General features: G+C 37.3%; 1 protein-coding gene across 2 annotated transcripts in view; it reads left to right on the top strand.

Moving 5' to 3' along the window:
* Positions 1–491: 491 nt before the first annotated feature.
* MED13L (mediator complex subunit 13-like) overlaps positions 492–21,602 on the top strand; it is a 52,420-nt gene continuing 31,309 nt past the window's right edge. The window contains exons 1-9 of one of the 2 annotated variants that reach the window (XM_008577093.1): positions 492–590; positions 3,820–4,551; positions 5,685–5,910; positions 6,913–7,018; positions 7,326–7,450; positions 10,924–11,023; positions 15,650–15,867; positions 16,173–16,378; positions 19,793–20,730. In XM_008577093.1, the coding sequence (XP_008575315.1) occupies positions 496–590; positions 3,820–4,551; positions 5,685–5,910; positions 6,913–7,018; positions 7,326–7,450; positions 10,924–11,023; positions 15,650–15,867; positions 16,173–16,378; positions 19,793–20,730 (2,746 nt within the window). In that variant the 5' untranslated portion in view covers positions 492–495. Of the gene's footprint in view, positions 591–3,819; positions 4,552–5,684; positions 5,911–6,912; positions 7,019–7,325; positions 7,451–10,923; positions 11,024–15,646; positions 15,868–16,172; positions 16,379–19,792; positions 20,731–21,602 lie in introns of both variants that reach the window. The other variant, XM_008577092.1, reaches the window with a different exon arrangement.

Below are 21,602 nucleotides of genomic sequence, written 5' to 3'. Positions count from 1 at the left end.
TTAGNTATTGTTTAATTGCTGTGTATACTACCTGTGTTAAAATGTACATTAAGGGCCGGCCTGGTGACGCACTGCTACAGTGCGCCGCTTGGGAGCGTGGCAGCACTCCCGCCAAGGGTTCGGATCCCACATATAGACCGGCCGCTCACTGGCTGAGCGAGGTGCGGGCGCAGCACCGAGGGTTGCGATCCTGTTGCCGGTCCCGGTCTGGTACGGGCGCGACACTGAGGGTTGCGATCCGTTGCCGGTCACGAAAAAAGACAAAAAGGAAAAAAAAATGTACATTAAACTTAAATAGAAATATTTTGAATCCTGCTTCTAGTGCATAGAACAAGTATTTTTTTCCTTTGGTTGTCTCTGATCTATATATCAGCAGGATACCATTACTATGTAAAATGTATTCAAGTCTTTTTAACATTTTTCTCCCTAGGTAGTATGAGTGTTATCTCACATTTGCATATAAGTTACATTTTAAACCTTTTTAGGAGGAGCCAGATGTCAACTCCAACTCTTGAAGAAGAGCCTGCTAACAATCCTACTACTTGGGATTTTGTGGATCCAACCCAAAGAGTCAGCTGTTCTTGTTCCAGGTAAGTAGTAAAATAGGCAGAACGATAGTTAAGTAGAATGGTGGCACATTTTGTTGGCTCATCTCCTGGTCTCACAGACCACTTCTTTCCTATCTTTTTGTTTTATTTTGTTTTAAATCTTCTTCTTCCTCTAGTAAAGAAGAAAAAGATCAGTCTTTTCTTATATGCAGATGATACAGTTTTATTCTCAGGACTCAGGAAGAGATTATTAGTCAACTGGCCTTGTTATCAAGTTGCTTCTGCAAATTATTCAGTTTGCTACTTCAAAACCTGAGAATATGTGCCAACTTTTGCGTGTCTGTGTGCACTTCTGGACAATTTTGACACCTTCTTGCTGCTTTCTACTGCACCTTAGGTTGATTCTTTTTCATTATGTTCTGTCTTTGTAGTCAGCCTCTTGTTGAGAGATGTTTTAAAAATGAGCCCAGTAAAACTCATGCTTGATGTTTCGGGGAGGGTGTTTTTGAAGAAGTTGCTTGCTTATTAAGGGTATTCTCTCTGAGCACGTGAGAATCTCTCTCTGGGCCTAGGATAGGTGAAGCATACTGCAGCTGAATACCTGTTTTGCTTTTGTCTCTAGGCTGTTGTGAATTGGTTAATAGAAAGTATTTTCGTATTAATATTGATTAAAACCCTGCTCACAGCCAAGTTATGGCCACCTTTAGTAAGTACCTAGTATATAAATAGTAGTGTGTTTAGTTGTTCCTTCATCTTATTTTTCCTGCTCTTTTCCTTAATCTAGATTTTTTCATTTTTTAAAAATAACCTTTTTACTGATTGATATCACATTTTAATTAACTACCTTGAATTATTTTTTGGAACACTTTAAGTGTTAATAAACATGAGGGTACTTCAGATAGTTTGTGGAAAATTAGAATTTAAAGGTAATGTGAATCATTCCATGAACTTTTTGAAGACTCTTAGTAATGCTTTTACTTTTGTCCTCTGGAATTATTGCTCTATTTCCTCACCAAATTATTATACCTTCAGGACTTTTTTATAGCAGTATGCATACCAGGGCACCATTCCATTGACTTCTAAGTATTTATCTCTAGACCTGACTTCTCACATGTACTCTCCTTTTGTATTTTTTGGGGGTGCCTTTAAAAAATATCCTTAATATTGACATGTCTGTTTCCCCCACAAAACCAGGTACCCAATTGTGGTCATTTTTATCATGATTTTCCCTTTTCTGCCTAGAAACTTGATCTAGTTTTTCTCCGTTTGCCAGATGTAGTCTGTCACTGCATTTCACTATGACTGCCTCTGAAACGTCTGTGGTAGTCCTTCTTTCCTCATTCTTTTAGCCACCATGTATTCCTACACTGTTTGGCCCTGCTTTTGGTTTGTTCCTACCACTAGTCGACCCTAAAGTGGGATTTCTTAGCCTGATCTTCCTGCTCTCTTTTCTGGTCAGGTTCCTGTCTTGCTCTGAGATTTGTAGCGATAGTCTATTACCTACTGGTGCATTCAGTATCCAACCATTTTGCAATGTAGCTTAGTTAGTAAACACATTTGAAAAAAACTGACATTATAAAATTATCCACTGCAAAAAATTCTTACTCTGAATAGGCTACTATCAAAGGACTAGTGTGGTTAAATGCTCTCTGAGAAAATCCAAATCAGCAAGTTTTTTTGTAAAAGATGTTTAAAGCCTAGGTTTTAAAATTAAGCACCCTTGGATGATATAATTGAGGTATTTTCCAATGAGACAGTCATATGTTATTGTGGTACTGTGTCCGTGGGGCTTAAAGCACACCTTTGGCCTTATTGTATATGGCCTTATGCTTAGATAATCTTTTTCAAAGTCAGGAATTTTTATTTTACTTTTTTAGAGTAGCAAAGACTTTGACAAGAGTGTTTTCAGATTATCTGCTGCAGGATTACCAACCCCATTATGGAATGGTCCACTCCTCTCACTATTAAATGGCCTTATGGAGCAAGACAGCCATCCTGCTGTCCCACTAAACCATCCCATTATGCCACACAAATCCGTTTTACTGCCCACTAGGGCATCATTTAGTGCAATGCAGCAGTAATTTAATGCCACCCTAGTGGCCTCAGAGAGTTACAGCTACACCGGCAGGAGAGCTTACATTTTTCCTTGGGAATGATTTATACATTGGGTGGAACTGGCTGACCTGCTATATAACTTTGTTGTGCAGATTAAGTCTTGGCATCATCTAGTGGACCCTTACTGAGCCATTTCTCACAACTGTTCTTGCCAAGAAGTGTATTAGGATATGAGCAGACTTGGTGTCCTGCTTAGATGGTTCAGGCGAATTTGTGCATGTGTATTGTTTTAATGTTCACTCACAACCTTTTTACTCCTATCTCATTTTAATGTGTGTCTGTAAGATCCAAGGTTGTTTTTAATACTAGTATGTTTATCCTATTAAACGTTCTTAGGATTGACACTCAGGGCTGGCCAGTTAGCTCATTTGGTTAGAGCATGGTGCTGGTAACACCAAAGTCAAGGATTCAGATCCCCTTACAGGTCAGCCGCCCAAAAAATAAATAATAAATACATAAAGATACTAGGAAAATGAATAAAAAACTAATAACAATGGGGAGCTGGGAAGCAAAACTAGGCAAATAAGAGAATTAGGAGGTAGAATTTTCACTGTATAATTTTTAGGTTTTTTGAACCATATCAATACATAAAAAAAAAAAAAAAAAAAAAAAAAGGATTTACCCTCATTTTCTTAGTTTCACACTTTAGGGAAGAGTTGTATAGTTATTTATTCCCAATTTACAATACCACAGGCCATTAAAAACCATTTTATATTAGAGTTAGTAGAGTGTGGAAAAATAGAAATTGGAAACTTTTTGTTTTCTCTTGGCAGGTGATCTCATGACTGTCCTCTTGTGGTTTTCAGATGCAGTATGCATAGGTTGTCTGAGGCCTTCACCAAATTGGAAAGATTGGAGGTTTTTTCACATCAGTAATTTTGTAGTGGTTAGCAGTATATTAATGTATATTTCTTGTTCAGTCCATTTCTTGTGTGCTTAATTTGTATTTGATTGATTCTTCACTTTCCATCAGAGTGTATTGCATTTTTTAGTTGTTATAAGTATAATTAAGTCCTAGAGCTTTTATAGATATATTAGTGCATCTGATGTGTGCTTAAAAAGGCATGACCTTGTCAGAGGCACCTCTTTTGTAATGTTATAATGATAAAGTTATTTTTATCTGTGTATTTGTTGATTTCATTTTAACTCATTTTAGGCATAAACTTTTAAAACGTTGTGCAGTAGGACCCAATCGACCTCCTACAATATCTCAGCCAGGGTTCAGTGCAGGACCATCATCATCTTCATCTTTACCGCCGCCTGCTTCTTCTAAGCACAAAACAACGGAAAGACAGGAAAAAGGAGACAAGTTGCAAAAGAGACCCTTGATACCTTTTCACCATAGGCCGTCAGTGGCTGAAGAGTTATGCATGGAACAAGATACACCAGGACAGAAGCTAGGGTTGGCAGCGATAGACTCCTCCTTAGAGGTGTCTAGCAGTAGGAAGTATGATAAGCAAATGGCCGTGCCTTCCAGAAATACAAGCAAGCAAATGAATTTGAATCCTATGGATTCACCTCATTCCCCTATTTCCCCTCTGCCGCCAACACTCAGCCCTCAGCCACGAGGTCAGGAAACGGAGAGTTTGGACCCACCATCTGTCCCTGTGAATCCAGCCCTCTATGGAAATGGGCTAGAGCTCCAGCAGTTGTCTACTCTGGATGACAGAACTGTCCTCGTAGGCCAAAGACTGCCTCTGATGGCAGAGGTCAGCGAGACAGCCTTATATTGTGGAATTAGGCCCTCGAACCCAGAGTCATCAGATAAGTGGTGGCATAGTTATCATCTCCCACCCAGTGATGATGCTGAGTTCAGGCCTCCAGAGCTCCAGGGTGAAAGATGTGATGCCAAAATGGAGGTAAACTCAGAGAGCACTGCACTGCAAAGGTAAGGCAACTCTGCAGCACCCACCTATCACCTATCGAAAGGGCTTAGGCTTCTGGGCATCAGGGGCTGTCCTCCTTATCTCTCCCTGGGAAACCTTCAGATCCAAAATGAAAGCAGGCTTTTCTTGACCATTCTAGACTCTGCACATAGAGAATGTTTAGAAGTCAATGCTTTGTGTCCTTCGTGAGGTTTAGTGTACATGTCATTTATACATGGTGGCATATAAAGGTCTCATTGTGGCATTTTAGTACACTATATATTTAGCCTATTGTTTGTTAGTCAAAGAATATAGATTTATGAGACTTCCACATTGCCGTCAGTGCCTTCTTTTTATGCTGACAGTTTTGAGGAAGGCTTTGCATACATTCAGGTATGATTCTTGTGTCTAGTAATAATACTAAATACAGTGCTTTTGAGCCACCAATTTTTCTAAAGAGTTTACACAGATTATCTCATTTAATCTTTACCACAATCATAGTATTCTATTAATGTCATAACTGATAAACTAGCATCATGCAGTTAGTAAATGACACAGATGGACTTTGAACCTAGGCAGTCTGTCCTAAGAATCTGAGCTTTTATGTGAAATCCATGAGATCAGAGACAAATACATATATCTGTGGATTCAGCCAACCATGGATTGAAAATATTTGGGGAAAAAATGTGCCCATACCGAACATGTACAGACTTATTTTTCTTGTCATTATTCCCTAAACAATACAGTATAACAACTATTTACGTGGCATTTACATTGTATTAGGTATTAAAAGTAATCTAGAGATGATTTAAAGTATACAAGAGGATGTACATAGGTTATATGCAAGTACTGCACCATTTTATATCAGGGACTTGAGCATCCTCAAATCTTGGTATCCACAGGAGATTCTGGAACCAATTCCCAAAGGATACTGAGGGACGCTGTATTCTTGACAAAACCTACCAAGTTTTATTTAATCATAAATATAATCTCTAAAAGAAAATCACTGTATAGGTGAATTTTTAGTTTTTAAGTTTAGTTTAAGCTTTACAAATGCCTTAAATCATAAATACTGCTCTTTTCAAGATACCAATCCTTTCACCATGTTTATCTTGTTTAAATTGTTTATCTTGTTTAAATTTATTTTCCCTTTTAGGCTCTTAGCACAGCCTAACAAACGGTTTAAAATCTGGCAAGACAAGCAGCCCCAGATGCAGCCACTCCACTTTCTTGATCCATTGCCTCTATCACAACAACCTGGAGACAGTTTGGGAGAAGTCAATGACCCATATACCTTTGAGGATGGTGACATAAAATACATCTTTACAGCCAACAAGAAATGCAAACAAGGGACTGAGAAAGATTCTCTGAAAAAGAATAAGGTACCATTTAACATAGAGAGAGTCCAGCATGGTGTGGGTTTCTTTCTATGTCAATACAACACGTGTAGGAAGACTTTCGAGGCAGAATGTTTGAGATAGTCTTGCCTGATTGCTCTGTCCCCATATTCATGCTCTTGGTACTATTGTATCGAACAGCATATTGTTCCTTTTTATGTCATGGCTCACCTTTGTTTAAAAGTCAGCCGAACATAAATGAAGCCTCATATTTTCCAGGCTATAGCTTGTACAGTGCATGTTTCCTCTCATATGCTAATTCTTGTTGGCCTATGCTCCCTGCTTATTTCTCTTTAAATATTATTCCAAAATACCCAAAACGTAGAGAAAAACATGTTGATAACAGTATCTACTATTTATTGTGCGCTTATTATGCTTACTGTGCTAAGCGCTATACTTGTACATTCTCTGAATTAATATCAACATTACTCATAGACTGTCAGTATTAATTTTACTGGTTCTGTTGTTATAAAAATGAGTACTGGGTGTGTCTGCTGTCTTTAACCTTGAATTTTAAGGCATTCTAAAATATTGGGTCATTTAAAGAGGTATTCTTGAGAGTAGAGGAAGTAAGACAATCAAAAGAGGCCAGTATAGCTTAGGAGAATGCTTTTTAGATTCCTTTACAGAGATCTGTCTAGATCCAGAAAGCTTGATCTATAATTCAGCATCTAAAATGTTATTAAAGGCAGCTTTTAACACCATGGCAAGTCTATAATCAAATGCCACCAGTACTGTTTAGGTATAAAACACCAATTCACTCTGAATACCTCATAGGATTGAGGGGAAAGTGGGGGAGTTCTTGGTTCTGTTTAGATTCCAGAGAAAGCTCATATCTTTTATTTCCTTTGGTTGCATAGACCATGGTTTATCATACTTGTGCTCATAACAAGTTCCATGCTACCCTCTAATTCTTTGTGTTCTCCCTCATATTCCACACTTTGGGTTGGTGTTCATGTGTTTTGTTTGGCTGAATTTATTATACAGTCAGAGGATGGATTTGGTACCAAGGATGTCACTACACCAGGTCATTCCACGCCGGTGCCTGATGGGAAAAATGCCATGTCTATTTTCAGTTCTGCTACTAAAACAGGTGTGTACAATGATTATTTGCCTCACTTGGATTGTTGCTAAAATAAAATGCAAGGGAGATGCTTCTCAATTTAAAATTACATTGTAATAGCAATAGTTTCATCTCATCTTTAATATATTTTTTCATAGATTGTTTTTCAGTTCCTTAAAAAACTGATAAACATATTTGGAAATAATTGTCTCTAAATTTAAAACCATAGGGAAAAAATTCACAGGCAGGTCTTGTTCATTGAGATCCGTGTCCTCTCCTCATTCCTTCTCACTTGATGGAGTTGCTCATTCTGTTTCTTTTACCTCCTTTCCTACAGATGTCCGGCAGGATAATGCTGCTGGCAGAGCTGGCTCCAGTAGCCTTACACAGGTGACAGATTTGGCACCTTCCCTGCATGACTTAGACAACATCTTTGATAATTCTGATGATGACGAACTTGGGGTGAGTCTATCATATCATAGCTACACATAAAAATTTTTGCTAAATTAGAGGACTTTATGTCACTGTTTCGGTATTTCTTTATAGTTTGGTCTACAGAGTTCTTGGGCTCCTATTTGAATTTCTGAATATTTTTTTTAAAAATGTGTACTTTGAAAAGATTCTAAAAGTTATTAGTATAGTGTCTGACACCTCTTAGGTTTTGTTTATTGATGGCTTTTTTCCTTAGTGTTATAACAGTTGTAAATATTAAAACATTTCATATTTATTTTAATAAATTCTTCCAAATATCAGGGGACTAATAGAAATATATTATGTAGTCCTTTTAGATCAGATTTAAAAAATAATGCCCACATAATTTTTTATTCATCTAATAAGTCACAGGTTAGTTTACATTTTGAAGAGATAATACAAGTACAAGTATGATCTATACTTTTTAGGATCGTGGAATCATGGTAGGGAAATAAAATTTATAAGCATAGAGGTTAAATAATACAAGGTATCACGTGATTAAAATGACAGATAAGAATTATATTTCTTTGAGATTCGCTAAGCTAAGAGCCAGGAAGTTTGAGTCCTCATCCTCCTTTACTAACTCTCTATCTTTGGGCAAATATAAGTGCCCCTTATTTCTGGGGGACCTGGAGATGAGTAAAATAGGCCCTCTTTTCAGAGAAGTCAGTTTACTAGTTTATTTTTCTTTATTCTATCTGCCTCCCCATACCTATATACATCTGTTAATGATTTGGTGATTAATTCTTTGTAGCAGATCTTAAGGCTAATCATTGAGGTTATGAGTATGATTAAATTACCACCCTAATACTTGAGATACTCACCAACTTAAGGTGAAACAGCATATAAATAAAGTTACAATATACTTATTACTGTGAGTGCAGTAATAGACCTGAGTCTAAAGGTGCGGGATGTTCAAGTACAAAGTGACAAGGGTGCAGTGTTCAAGGAAAGGCTTGAAGGTTAAATAGAGATCAGACTTCTAAAGCCCGTTCTAACTTTAAACTAAAATGTATCTAACAGATATCATACACATTAGTGTTATAAGTACTTAGAAGATGATGAGATCATAATGGCCTTGAAGAGTGGATTTGAGTTGAAATGTGGAAAGACTGGGGTCAGTGAGAGGTGGGGAAAGACATTAGTTTGAGTGTGGAATGAGCCTTGATTAAACAGCAAGAATGAACTAGATTGGCTTTGAGGTATAATGAACAGACCACTGGTCTGCTTTCTGTTGGTGGGTAGAGATTGATAGGGCGAGGAAGGATTTTGGCACCAGGCTTAGGGCTGTGGACTTCAAATTCTACTAATAATGTGTTTCTCCGAAGGCTGCTGAGTGCAGAACTCAACTGGTAGAAGTGAGTGCTATTTTTTTTTTTTTTTTTAATCAATCTGCTATGCAGAAAGCAAGAGTTCTGTTTGGTAACTTTTGTTGGATGGAACATGAGGACCTGAATTCAGGCAGTGGCTACATGAAGGAAAAGGACATGGAAGTGTGAAAACTTCTGGTAGGAGAAATGACTTTTTTCCTTGTTGAAGCCAAGCACTGCCTGGATTGGTTTAAATGATCCTGAGGGTTAGGTTAGATGTTTTGGTGGTGATGGTGGGAACAAAGTATGAAAAGAAAACAAATTACAAATCAAAAAAGTAGAAAGGGAGAAGGAATAAAAGAAAAGCAAACAGAATGGAGTGACCTGGCACTATTCACAGCCACCAACCCCTAGAGTTTGTTGTCTCTGTTCTGGGCTGCTGAACTTATTCTCTGTATAAATTATGAATTTCTTTTGGGCTTAATGAAGAAATGATTAAGGTTTTTTTTCTTTTATCCTTTTTTTTTTTGTCTTTTTCCGTGTCCGGCAACGGATCGCAACCCTCAGTGTTGCCCCCGTACCAGACCGGGGACCGGCAACGGGATCGCAACCCTTGGTGTTGCTCCCGCGCCTCGCTCAGCCAGTGAGCGGGAACCGGTCTGTATGTGGGATCCGAACCCTCGGGCGGGAGCGCCGCCGCGCTTCCCAAGCGGCGCACTTATCCAGTGCGCCACCGGGCCGGCCCCTTCTTTTATCCTTTTATTGGTTATGCATATTCATTGGGTACAAAGCTGTCACCACTTGTGCCAAGATGTGATTGCCAGATCAATACTATCAACATGCCCGTTACCAAAAATTGTGGTTATTCCCTGTGTCCCCCACCCAATTAATCCCTGACTTCCTCCCCCCCTCCCCCTTCCCCCACTTCACTCCGCAACCTTAGGTATGCTCTTTCCCTCTCCAAGTCCAGCATACCACTGTGGTCTTTCTTTCCTTTCTTCTTTCTCACTTAGTTCCCAGTTAAGAGTGAGGACATGAGGTATTTTTCCCTCTGTGCCTGGCTTATTTCACTCAACGTACTTTTCTCCAAGCCCATTCATGTTGCTGTGAGTGACAGAATTTCATTTTTCTTTATGGCAGAATAGTATTCCATGGTGTATATATACCACATTTTCCTTATCTAGTTGTCTGCTGATGTTACCATTACTAAAAATTACTGTTTCTAAAAATGTATTTTTGTAACGGTAATGTGCCAAGGAGAGTTGGACATTTTTAATAAAATATTCATTTCTGTGAAATGAATGTTTCTGGTTTACTCTGTTTTCCAGTCTGGCATTTAATCATGTGAATGGTTTACCTTAGAATCTATTGCTAATTCATCTTACTCTTAAATGGAGTTGAGAGGCTGCTAAATTTTCATCTCAGATGTCTTTAAATTTACTTTTACATTTCAATTCTTGGACATTGTGTGAATGTAAACATGTAAAAGGTCTTCTATTTGTAAGAACCATTTTTCTTGCTTTATTTTATTTTAATTTTGACACTAACTCATTTGAGTTCTTAAAGATAATCTTGCCTATTACGGGACTTGATTTGTTTTGAATAACAGATCAGAGAAAAACTTTCTCTGTATATTTCAATAGTTTTATGAAATAAGGTTATTTTCTGTGAAGGTTAACAGTAACTGTCTAATAGATACATAGTTTGTTGTGGTGAAAAATGAAAAAAATAATAGCTTTGGAGGGCTTGAGATTATCTTTTCTAGTTGCCTGCTTCCAAACAGAAGGAAAACCAGACCAATTGCCAATTACTGCTGGAAGCACCACCCAAATGTAATCATCATGTCTGTGAAACTACTTTTCTAATGACCTGGGAGGGAAGAATTGCTTAAGGTCTGCAAGCTCTGCTTTGATGGCACAATCTGTCCTCACAAGATCCATGGAAAAAAAGACTAATACTTAATAAGCTTGTACCCATCTCCTTTATTTCACTGTCTGCTGGTCTTTCTAGAAGTTCACCTGGTGAACACTGTATAAGGAAGCAACTTTCCTTTATTTTTAAATATCAGTAGGCAAACACTAAGAAATATCTGACTACTGCCCTACTTATATACAAACGTGTTACTCTGTTTTAATAATAATAATCTGTTCTTAGGCTGTATCACCTGCACTGCGCTCATCAAAAATGCCTACGGTTGGGACAGAAGACCGACCTCTTGGGAAGGATGGAAGAGCTGCTGTTCCTTACCCACCAAGTAAGTAGAGAAAATGGGCTGGGCTTTGGCTCACTGCCTATAACTTATATACGGTGTTCTCATACTCAGTGGTGCTTTATCAGAAATTCCCCTCTTTTTTTTTCTTTAGACAGAATTCTGAATTAAAACTTATGTAAGTTGGTATTCATGAGATGTCAGGCGCAGCTAATCATATATAGAAACCATCTTAATTTGAATTCCCTTTCCTTTGTTTTCAAATTAAGAATGAACTTTTATAGCTTAAAATGTGGAAAAAAATGTTCTAGGGTTGTTTTTCTAATAGTCTTTTTCTAGTAGGATAAATGCTGCACAAGTGATTTTCAGAGTGATACTCCACTATATGACCTTGTGTAAAATGTTTGAATTTTCATAAATTTAATTCACTCAGGATAATGAATATTTGCTTTGTCTGGTCCTTTTCAAGATTCATACTGAAGTTTTTGTGTTTCCTTTTGAGATCAATAAGCTTTATTATGTATACTGAAAAGAAGAGAAACCTCCTTATTTCTAGTATATTCTTTATCCTAAGAAACCACATTATTCTACAAGAGAAAAGAAAGGGTAGCTTATGTGGCCTGTCTGAAGCAGAAACATAATTCCATTGCAAATCATTCTTTAATACCTTCTCATTAACTTCAGCTGGTAATGAGAACAAATTGAGGGGAAAAACCACCATGTCATAGGGATGAGTCAAAAAGTTTTATGAACCTATAAATGTAGTGCTGATTTACTCAAATGTAGAAGTGGGAAGTATACAGAGATTGGATTTTGACAGCTTTAGTGGAACCATAGCTTTTAAAAATATGCAAAGCTTTCTCAAGCATGACATGGATGAAAATGAATAATGATAGCCAGCCAGTTGCTGTAATATTTTAATTAAACATTTTTCTTTTTTTTACTACTCTGCACTGCAGAATTTCACAAACATGGAACTTCGTAGATTAAAAGAAATATTATTAAAATAGATACATATGAATAGGTCTGATGGATGAATTTTTTCCCCTTGTATTGAACTGTTAATCTTTTTTTTTTTTTGTCCTTTTTGTGACCAGCCGCACCACTCTCAGCCAGTGAGCGCATCACACCAGCCATCCCTATATAGGATCCGAACCCGCGGCGGGAAGCGCTGCTGCGCTCCCAGCGCCGCACTCTCCCGAGTGCGCCATGGCTCGGCCCGAACTGTTAATCTTTTTGACATGAAGTGATACATAGCTAGCAATATGAAATGTTAAAAAACGGTAACTCGTTGAGGGTTATTCACTCACACATCCTGCAAGTTAGTGTCATTGCCCGGTAAAGTATAATGTGTACTCTGTCCTTTCTCTTATTTTTATTCAGAAAGGAATTGTTTCAAAAAGAAGCTAATCAAATTTTATGATAAAGTACATGTTATAAAAATTAATGAATTTGAAATATAGCACAGAAATATTAGCACCAGGAAAATCCAGATATACAAGAGTCAAGAGGATCTTTTTAATGTATATAAAGTATCTGTGTGTGTTTGTAAAGAGTATATATGTATGTGGGGGTGTAGGTGGACATACAGTATTTCCTCCAAAGAAATAACAATGAAAATAGCCTGGCAAGAAGTTTTCATCTCTGTGATAGCTTTATTGGACATTGAGGTGGATAGACAGATACATTATAAAATTTAATGTCTAGAACAGTACTGTCCAATAGAAATACAAGGTAATCCACAAATGAGAGCCACGTATGTAATTTTAAATTTAACAATGTTAAAAAAGCAAAAGGAAATATGTGAAATTAGTTTTAACTTAATAGAATCAAAATATAATATTTATGTGTAATCAGTATAAAAGTTATGGAGATATTATATATATATATATATATTTTGGTTCTGTCTTTAGAATCCAGTGTACATTTTACAAATGCAGCCCGTATCAGTTTGGTCAAGCCCCATTTTGAATGCTCAGTAGCCACGTGTGGCTAGGGGATACTGTATTGGAAAGTGTAGGTTTGTAATTATTCATTTGTGTATGTAATAATGAAGAAAACAACAAACAGTACTGACTAGGTTTAGTTTAGCATCAAGTCTGTATTAAGGTAGTATTTTGTTACAATAAAGTAGTAAAAACAAGTGTTTTTCTTAGGTTTTATTATTAACCATTTGCTCTTGAATTTTTGTGTTTAAAAGCGTGTATGTCAATTTGAAGTAGAATGAGACTTTGAGGAAACAAAAAAAGAGTTGGTTTTTTGAATAGGCTTCATTTATTTTCCAAGAGCACTTGCCATTTGGAAGGGACTCTACCAGGGGCTCTGGGTGGGGAGAATGCTGAGAAATCAGTGATGCTGCCTCTGTTGGAGGGCTTCAGTCCTTTACTTGAATACTTAAAGTGCAGGGGAGGAGGTCGTTGGTGTCCTTAATGAGTTCCAGCTGAAGTGCAGTAGATCTTGAAGAATAGACAGGGTAGAAGTAAGTGGAGCATTGTGGGCAAGACAGCTGTTCATTCTGGTAGCTGTTCCCACCCTCACTTTCACCTTCTTCTAGGAAGAAAATTGAACGGGCAATCCATGTTTTTCTCTTTTGGAGAACCAATGTGTTTCTCCAGGTGTCTCTGTCTTCTTCCTGCCTTACACCTTTGATAACACTTAACAGGGTGGCTGAGGCTTTGAAAACTGAGATTGTGTTAGGTAGCGTCAGAGAAGTCAGGTAGCCATAAGTAGAAAATTCCTTTATTAGATTTCTTACAGGAAATTTAAAAAAGAATTTAATAAACGGTTTCTGGTAAAATCTTGTACCATAGTCAGAATACTTGTAAGTAAAGGAAAGGCTATGTTTAAGCTTGTCAATTTTGTAACTCGAAGAGAATTTATATATTTACCAAAGATCTACATTGGTGATTAAGATCTTAAAGCAATTTGATTTTATGAACAGAATTATAATTAAAATATTATACTTACAAATTAATTTTATATTAAAATTGTATAGTAGCTGTTTTTTGGCTTGGGAAAAGGACTGGAACTAAAGGTTAAAAGTGATGGATGTTTCAAGTGCAACCTAACTATGTTAAAGTCTTCAGCTTTACTTTAAAGAAAACTTATTGATCTGGTTGCTGCTACATTTGAAGACCTGTTTTTCCATCTTAGGATTTATCTGGTTATATAGTTTCTCAGCTGGTTTTCTGGTAGTTTCTGTTTGGCTTGGCTTGTATCCCTAGTTTTATAAATTGTTAAGTTCCTTAAGGGTAGAATATTCTGATAGCAAGAAGGTTCCTTGAAGATCAACTGGGGAGTTTTGCAGCAAGCAGGTACTATTTTGTCTAATGAAATCTTATTCAGAATCTGTTACACGAAATAAATAGATGTGGAGCTTCTTACTAAAACCTTGCCTGTTGGCTTCTCTCTCTCCTTGTTTTATAGATAGCACCTTAGGACAAGAGAGTGTAAGTGATTTAGGATTATATAATTGTTTCCCTAGGAAACATGGTAAAGATGATCTAATCCAGAGGTTCTCACCTTTTTTTTTCTGCCTCCATATGCTGAAGTGGTTGGAAGCTTTCTTCTCCCCTCACAAAGAAAGGCAGGCCGGCCTGTTGTGAATCACTCATTTCATCTAGCTAGGGAGTAAGTGACTCCCACCAAAGCAGAGCTTTGCTCTGAACACCTGAATTGTGGACCCCAGCCCACTGTGCCTTCTTTAGACTGCTGTGCTTTGGGCTGTATAGCACAGGACAGAGCATGGTGTGGTTGTTCTATATTAATTTCTGATTCAGAGCTAGAAGTCAGATTTTAGTTTGTTCAGCAGTTAAAGTTAGTGTTTGCTGTTTAAATGTTGAAATGGCTAAAAAGAGCAATAAGATAGGAAATTGGGACATCAGATACAATTCCAAATCACTGATTTAAACTTATGGCTCTAAACTTAATAAATTTGCTGCACAAGACACCCCTTAGTGGCCAAATTTTACAACTACAACTTGCATTTCATCATGTATGCTTCTTTTAAGAATCAGTGCCTTAATGACCCACTGTTAGTGATGATGGTTACTTCAGGTTTATTCAAGTAATTTTTTTAAAAAAGGGGTTGAGAATCACTGTTCAATGTGTTTCTTAAAAGAAACTATGAAGTTTTATTTTAATGTCAGTCTGAAAAGAGAGTATGGAACCTTTTCCCCAAAAGAGCAGCTGTGAGCGTAGTGGATTTGTCAAACTAGCTGAGTAATCCTGCTACATATATATAAACCACCATTCTGGACCCAAACAAATTTTATTTTCTGTAATGGTTCATACATATTTGTAAGCCGGGATAGAACTTTTAATAGTGGTTACTACTCCGTCTCATTTCTTGTAGTTCCCTCTTAATTTATCTCCTTAGACTTTTCAGGTAATCAATTGTAGGAAGAAAGAGATGTTATGTTGATTTTGTTCACTTAATTAAAGTGAAGCCAAATCATAAGAATCAAGGGAGTAGTGATAAAGTTCCAGAAAAGGATAATTTTCTGCTGATGGCCTCCTCCTTAGAGGCTTCTGTTATTAATATTCTTTTGTGTAACTGATGTGATTATTTAATTAACATTATATTTGGTGCCACATAAGGTGCCAGCCTATGAACTAGGATTTTTTAGAAGTCCTGCCTGTTAAAATATATATATATATTTTTTTTAGCAGTTGCAGACTTACAAAGGATGTTCCCCACTCCTCCGTCTTTGGAACAGCACCCTGCATTTTCTCCTGTGATGAATTATAAGGATGGAATCAGTTCAGAGACAGTTACAGCATTAGGTATGATGGAGAGCCCCATGGTCAGTATGGTTTCAACGCAACTCACAGAATTCAAAATGGAAGTAGAAGATGGATTAGGGAGTCCCAAGCCAGAGGAAATAAAGGTAATTGTCAATATATTAACTTTTCCAAGGCGGGTGGTTTCTAAGTGGATTCATACACATATTTTTTAAAACAATATTGTCTATGTGCCATATATTGTTAAGTTTCTAAGAATTCTTTGAATTAAGACATATTAATTATAGTGTCTATTGATTAAAATTTTGGTATTAGCACTTTTTTGCCAATCAGAGAAGAGAAATTTCAAATTATGATAGTTTTTATTGCTATCTTTAAGATAGCATTATGCAACTGTTCTGTGTCCTATATAGTTTATCAGCATTAATACTGTCCGACTTTATTATCACAGGACTTTTCGTATGTGCACAAAGTTCCATCCTTTCAACCTTTTGTGGGATCCTCCATGTTTGCTCCACTGAAGATGTTGCCGAGCCATTGCTTGCTACCTCTGAAGCTGCCTGATGCCTGTCTGTTTCGGCCTTCATGGGCAATTCCTCCTAAAATTGAACAACTGCCCATGCCCTCTGCAGCCACTTTCATTAGAGATGGCTACAAGTATGTAGAGGGATTGTGTTGGTTACTCACCATATTTGATGTGATTTTTATCTTCACTAAACATTTGTAAAAAGTGATGACAATAGCATATCATTTGAGACTTTCATTTATTGGCCATTCATGTTTTTGTGCTGAAAATGTGCATTATTTTCCAAATGCAATTTCATATACTTAGAAAAATTAAGGTTATTTATATAGAGAAACATGGTGTTGATGTTCATTCACTGTCAAATTAGTGTCTACCACAGAATCAAGCACTTGATTGGAGTTAGTAATATTCCTTGTGTGGTGGTGGTAAGAACTTTGTTTTATGTAAAGTGGTGATTTCAATGTGTTTACTTTAAGGCACTTGAAAATGAAGCATTAACTTAGGTAAACTTTCTGGTTACTGACCCCCTGTCATACAAGAAAGCAGCAACAGAATGGTGGTATGATTTGGAGGAAGGAAAAAGGGGGGGGTATATGGTAGCTTGACATATTTCACACTGCCCCCCAAAACAGTACTTATATTAACAATGTAGAATCAATTTTCCCTGTGATAATTTCTTAAAAATATTTGAAATGCTATAGAATAAAAGGCCAAATTTCTGCTGAAACCAGGTAAACGATATGTGGATGAAGTGAACAGGTAAAAGCAAAACACCTAGCACTACCGATGAATGCCTAGTGTCATTGTGAGGAGCAGTAGGAGCTAATGAGGTATATAGCATGCACCCCCTTTAAAGGGACATTTGCTATTTAATTGCACAGAGTTATTGTCAGGCAGTAGTGGGGTCATATGGTCAGATCTTTCTGGTTTTGAGGGAAATCTGGATTTTTATATGTTTAACATTTTAAAAATATTGGCAGCTAATTCATAAGACAAATTTGTGGTCCGGACCCATTCTGTGGGCTACATGTTTGTGATCTCCCATAAAACCATCTTGAAGAAATCAACTTTAATGTCATAACCAGTCTTCATGCTTGTGTATATGTAAAGTCAGTATCAGAATTAAAAGCTGTGATAGAGAAGTACAAAAGAGCCCTAGAGTTAGGAAGCTACATACAGTGTCCTAGGACTTAAATTCCTGCCTTTTAAAAATTCTATGTATAACCTTAAATGACCATTTTACCTGATTCGTTTTTTCTTTAGAATGGAGTAGTCCTGTCCTTCCTTGGACACAGGACTTTTGAAAGGCTCTAAGCAACTAACAGTTGTGAAAGTACCATGGAAATAACAATGCACCAGCAATATGAAAGAGTATGCTCAAAAGCACTCTGGATGTGAGCGCCTGGCTTGTTTGTTGCTGTTTGTGCTCCAGTTGTACTCTAGCTTACTTAATTAGATTCTGCTACAACACAAATAGAACACCCTGGCACTTGTGGGGTTAAGTTAGCACACACAGCCACAAATAAATGATGCAGCAGCTTCAGCACCCATTCGACAGTTTAGTGTCTTACATACACACAGGTTCCTCCAAAAAAGGTCACGTGCAACCTTTTGCTATAAGGTGGTTTAAATAATTTAGGCCATTGTTGAGATCTGTCACATCTATCGTTTGTCCTCCCAGAGATTCTTTGTATTCTTGACTGGCATTATTAATAATATTTCCTGTGATGAAAAAGGTGTTTTATATCTGCATTGTCCAACATAGTACCCATTAGCATCATGTTGTAGTTGTTGACCACTTGATAAGAGGCTAGTGAGACGGAGACTGACTTTTTAGTTTTATTTAAGTTAATTTAAATTTAGCACATGGGGCTAGTGGCTACCTTGTTGGACTCCCACTTTGTCACACTCAGTACTTGTCTGATGTCTGCCTTACTCGCTTATGAGCCAGCTTTTCTTTCTCTTTTTCACTGTTGAATGTCTTCTAGCAAAGATTGCTACTCAATTCATTTTTATGGAATGGAAAAAATCAGGTTACTGTACAAGATAAACCATTCTTACTACCTAGGGAGCAATTGATTTATTTAGGTATTTTTCAGTTAGGAGTCATAGTTCCTTTTCAGGTCTGAACTGCAGAATAATTTTAGGGTTTTGTTGAACAGGAAAATTTGAAAGGAGTCCAATTAGAGTAAAGATCATTATTATATACTTATTATTTTGCTCTCTGAGAGAGCAGTGATTGCCAATCAAGTTTTCTGGGTCATTTTTTATCTGTACTCTAGTACTACTGTGCCTCAGATTTAAAATCTCTTTATAGTGCCTGATTTGGATTTTTGGGCTGGTAGCTTAAGCATAGCTAATTAAAAATAACAAGAAAATTATCTGAAGAGGCATTTCTGTATGACATTCTTCTCTCACATTATGAATGAATGAATATGTAGTTTAATTGAGGAGCATGAGTTTAAGCACAATATTAATATATATAAAAGAATATTAAGAATTTAAAAAACTATTCTTTTTAAAACCTTTTAAATGGAAAGAGTGGGCTCATGTGCTATTTTACATGTATGTATAAGATTGTATATAAGAAAATATTTTACAGTAATAAAACTGAACATTGTAGACATGGGTTTATTTTCTGTTTGGCTGTTCCAAAAAGAAGTCACTGCTTATGAGAAAATAGATTACATAGTCCAGTCAGTCTTGGAAAGCTAAAATAATTGTACTACATATAATGCATAGCATACTGAAAAATAAAAAATGAATTAGAAGTGCCTGCCATCCCACAGAATTCTGTTAGAAGCTAGAAACTATGAAAAAAATATGTGTACTTCTGTGCAACCCTCTGGTTGGTACTAAGGCCTCTTAGCAGCATATGTAATATTTCTATTAGTTGTGCTATACTACTAGTAAGTTGAGGTTACCTAAAATAGAATTCCCTCACGGTCACTTATTACTACAAAAATGCAAGCCTAGATAGGGCTGCATTTTGAAAATTAGAAAAATGTTAAATTTTCATGTGTATTTGATTATAACTACTTTAGTATCATATATAGATTATAGCCTCAGATAACAACTACACTGACAGACTCAATTTCCAAAAATGACAAAAATGTAATTGCAAATTAGATGGAAATTTTATCCTATGTCTTCTAGCTAATTTAGCATCTAAACATATGTGTTGAAGTTTCATTTAGTAGTTACAGCTTTTCAAAATTACACTGACCAAACCCGGCATCATGTTTTCTTAGAAAAATAGTAAAAGTTCCCTCAAAAGGTTAAGATGAGGATTGCTTAAATGTGGAATAAGTAGAAGGAAAGTGCTGTGCTGAATTATTCTTCATATTTTCCTTCTTGCTTTTCTACACACAGCACTGACTGCTTTGTATGCTTTTTTTTTTAAAAAGAGAATATTGAATATCTTAAGTGATAGCATACACAAATGATAAGAAATGCACAGTACGTGGTTGGGGTGATCATGTATATACTCTCACGTATGTGACACATGACATCTTCCTCACTTGGTGCCCTTCTGTCTGTTGCAGTAATGTGCCTAGTGTCGGGAGCTTAGCAGATCCAGATTATCTGAACACACCACAGATGAACACACCAGTGACACTGAACAGCACTGCCCCAGCCAGCAACAGTGGGGCAGGAGTCCTACCGTCTCCAGCAACCCCTCGCTTCTCTGTTCCCACACCACGAACCCCCAGGACTCCAAGAACTCCCAGAGGTGGGGGCACTGCCAGTGGTCAAGGATCTGTTAAATATGACAGTACTGATCAGGGGTCACCAGCCTCCACCCCCTCTACAACGCGGCCCCTTAACTCTGTGGAGCCTGCAACCATGCAGCCAATTCCTGAAGCCCACAGTCTCTATGTCACCTTGATTCTTTCAGATTCTGTGATGAATATCTTTAAAGACAGAAACTTTGACAGCTGTTGCATCTGTGCCTGCAACATGAACATCAAAGGAGCGGATGTGGGGCTTTACATCCCTGATTCTTCCAATGAGGACCAGTACCGATGTACCTGTGGGTTTAGTGCGATTATGAACCGCAAACTCGGCTACAATTCAGGACTCTTCCTTGAGGATGAGTTGGATATTTTTGGGAAGAATTCTGATATTGGGCAGGCTGCAGAGAGGCGTTTACTGATGTGTCAGACCACCTTTCTTCCTCAGATGGAGGGAGCCAGAAAATCCCAGGAACCACCCATAAGCCTTCTTCTCCTTCTCCAAAATCAACATACACAACCTTTTGCTTCTCTGAGTTTCCTAGACTATATTTCCTCTCACAGCCGCCAAACTCTTCCCTGTGTAAGCTGGAGTTATGACCGGGTGCAAGCAGATAATAATGATTACTGGACGGAATGCTTTAATGCCTTGGAGCAGGGGCGGCAGTATGTAGATAATCCCACCGGTGGAAAAGTGGATGAAGCTCTGGTGAGAAGTGCCACTGTGCACTCTTGGCCTCATAGCAACGGTACGTGTTCCAGAATATAATTTACTTTGAAGAGTATCTTGGTGTGATGCTTTCTTTACTTTGTTATATGAGATAAGTTTTAAATTTCATCTCTTTGATAAAACGAAAGACAGAACTAAAGTGAGAGCTATGTTGATTTTATTCTTAATTTAAGGATTGGGGGAATATTTTATATCGAAGCACCTTTGGAGAAGAGTGATTGTTTTCTGAAAATTTCCTCTTATATTAATTTATAAGTAGGTGACCCATATTGTAAACCTGTGACTGCTAATTATCAAAGTTGTCAAGAGTATACAGATTGATAATTTGCACACCCTTGTGTGTTTAAATCCACCCATTCTTCAACATCAAGTTTCCATGAAACCCCTAAGCCCACCAGAGTTTTCTACTTCTTCTGGTTTCCCAGCATGTTGTATCTCTTTTAATAATGATCACATTTTACATTGTGTTGTGGTTACTGGGACACTGGCTCTTCTATTATTAAAAGCTCCAGTTAAAAAAAAAAACAAACTCCAGTTGACAGTCATTTTTGGAGTTGGGCTCTAACTGTGCCAAGCAACTTGCTCTTCTCTTCCCTTACTCACTCACTGTCTATACTATGATGCATCCCAGGAGATAAAATGGTGACTGAAAGAGACAAAGTACCTGCCCTCGTGGACTTTCTAATCTATTCTGGAAAATGGGCATTCATCAAATAATTATACAAGGAAGCAATTATTGCAAACCATTGTAAGTGATAAAAACATGGGGTAGAGGGGCCATCCTAGGGTGGAGGTCAAGGAAGACTCTCTTATAGTAACATTTGCTTTGAGATCTCAGTGATGAGCACGGATTAACTAAGTAAAGAGGGTATAGAGCAAGGCATTGTGTCC

Source organism: Galeopterus variegatus, unplaced genomic scaffold (assembly GCF_000696425.1).
Source record: "Galeopterus variegatus unplaced genomic scaffold, G_variegatus-3.0.2 Scaffold1450, whole genome shotgun sequence".
NCBI lineage: Eukaryota > Metazoa > Chordata > Mammalia > Dermoptera > Cynocephalidae > Galeopterus > Galeopterus variegatus.
Note: the sequence above shows the minus strand (reverse complement) of the source record. Positions and strands in the feature narration are given on the sequence as shown.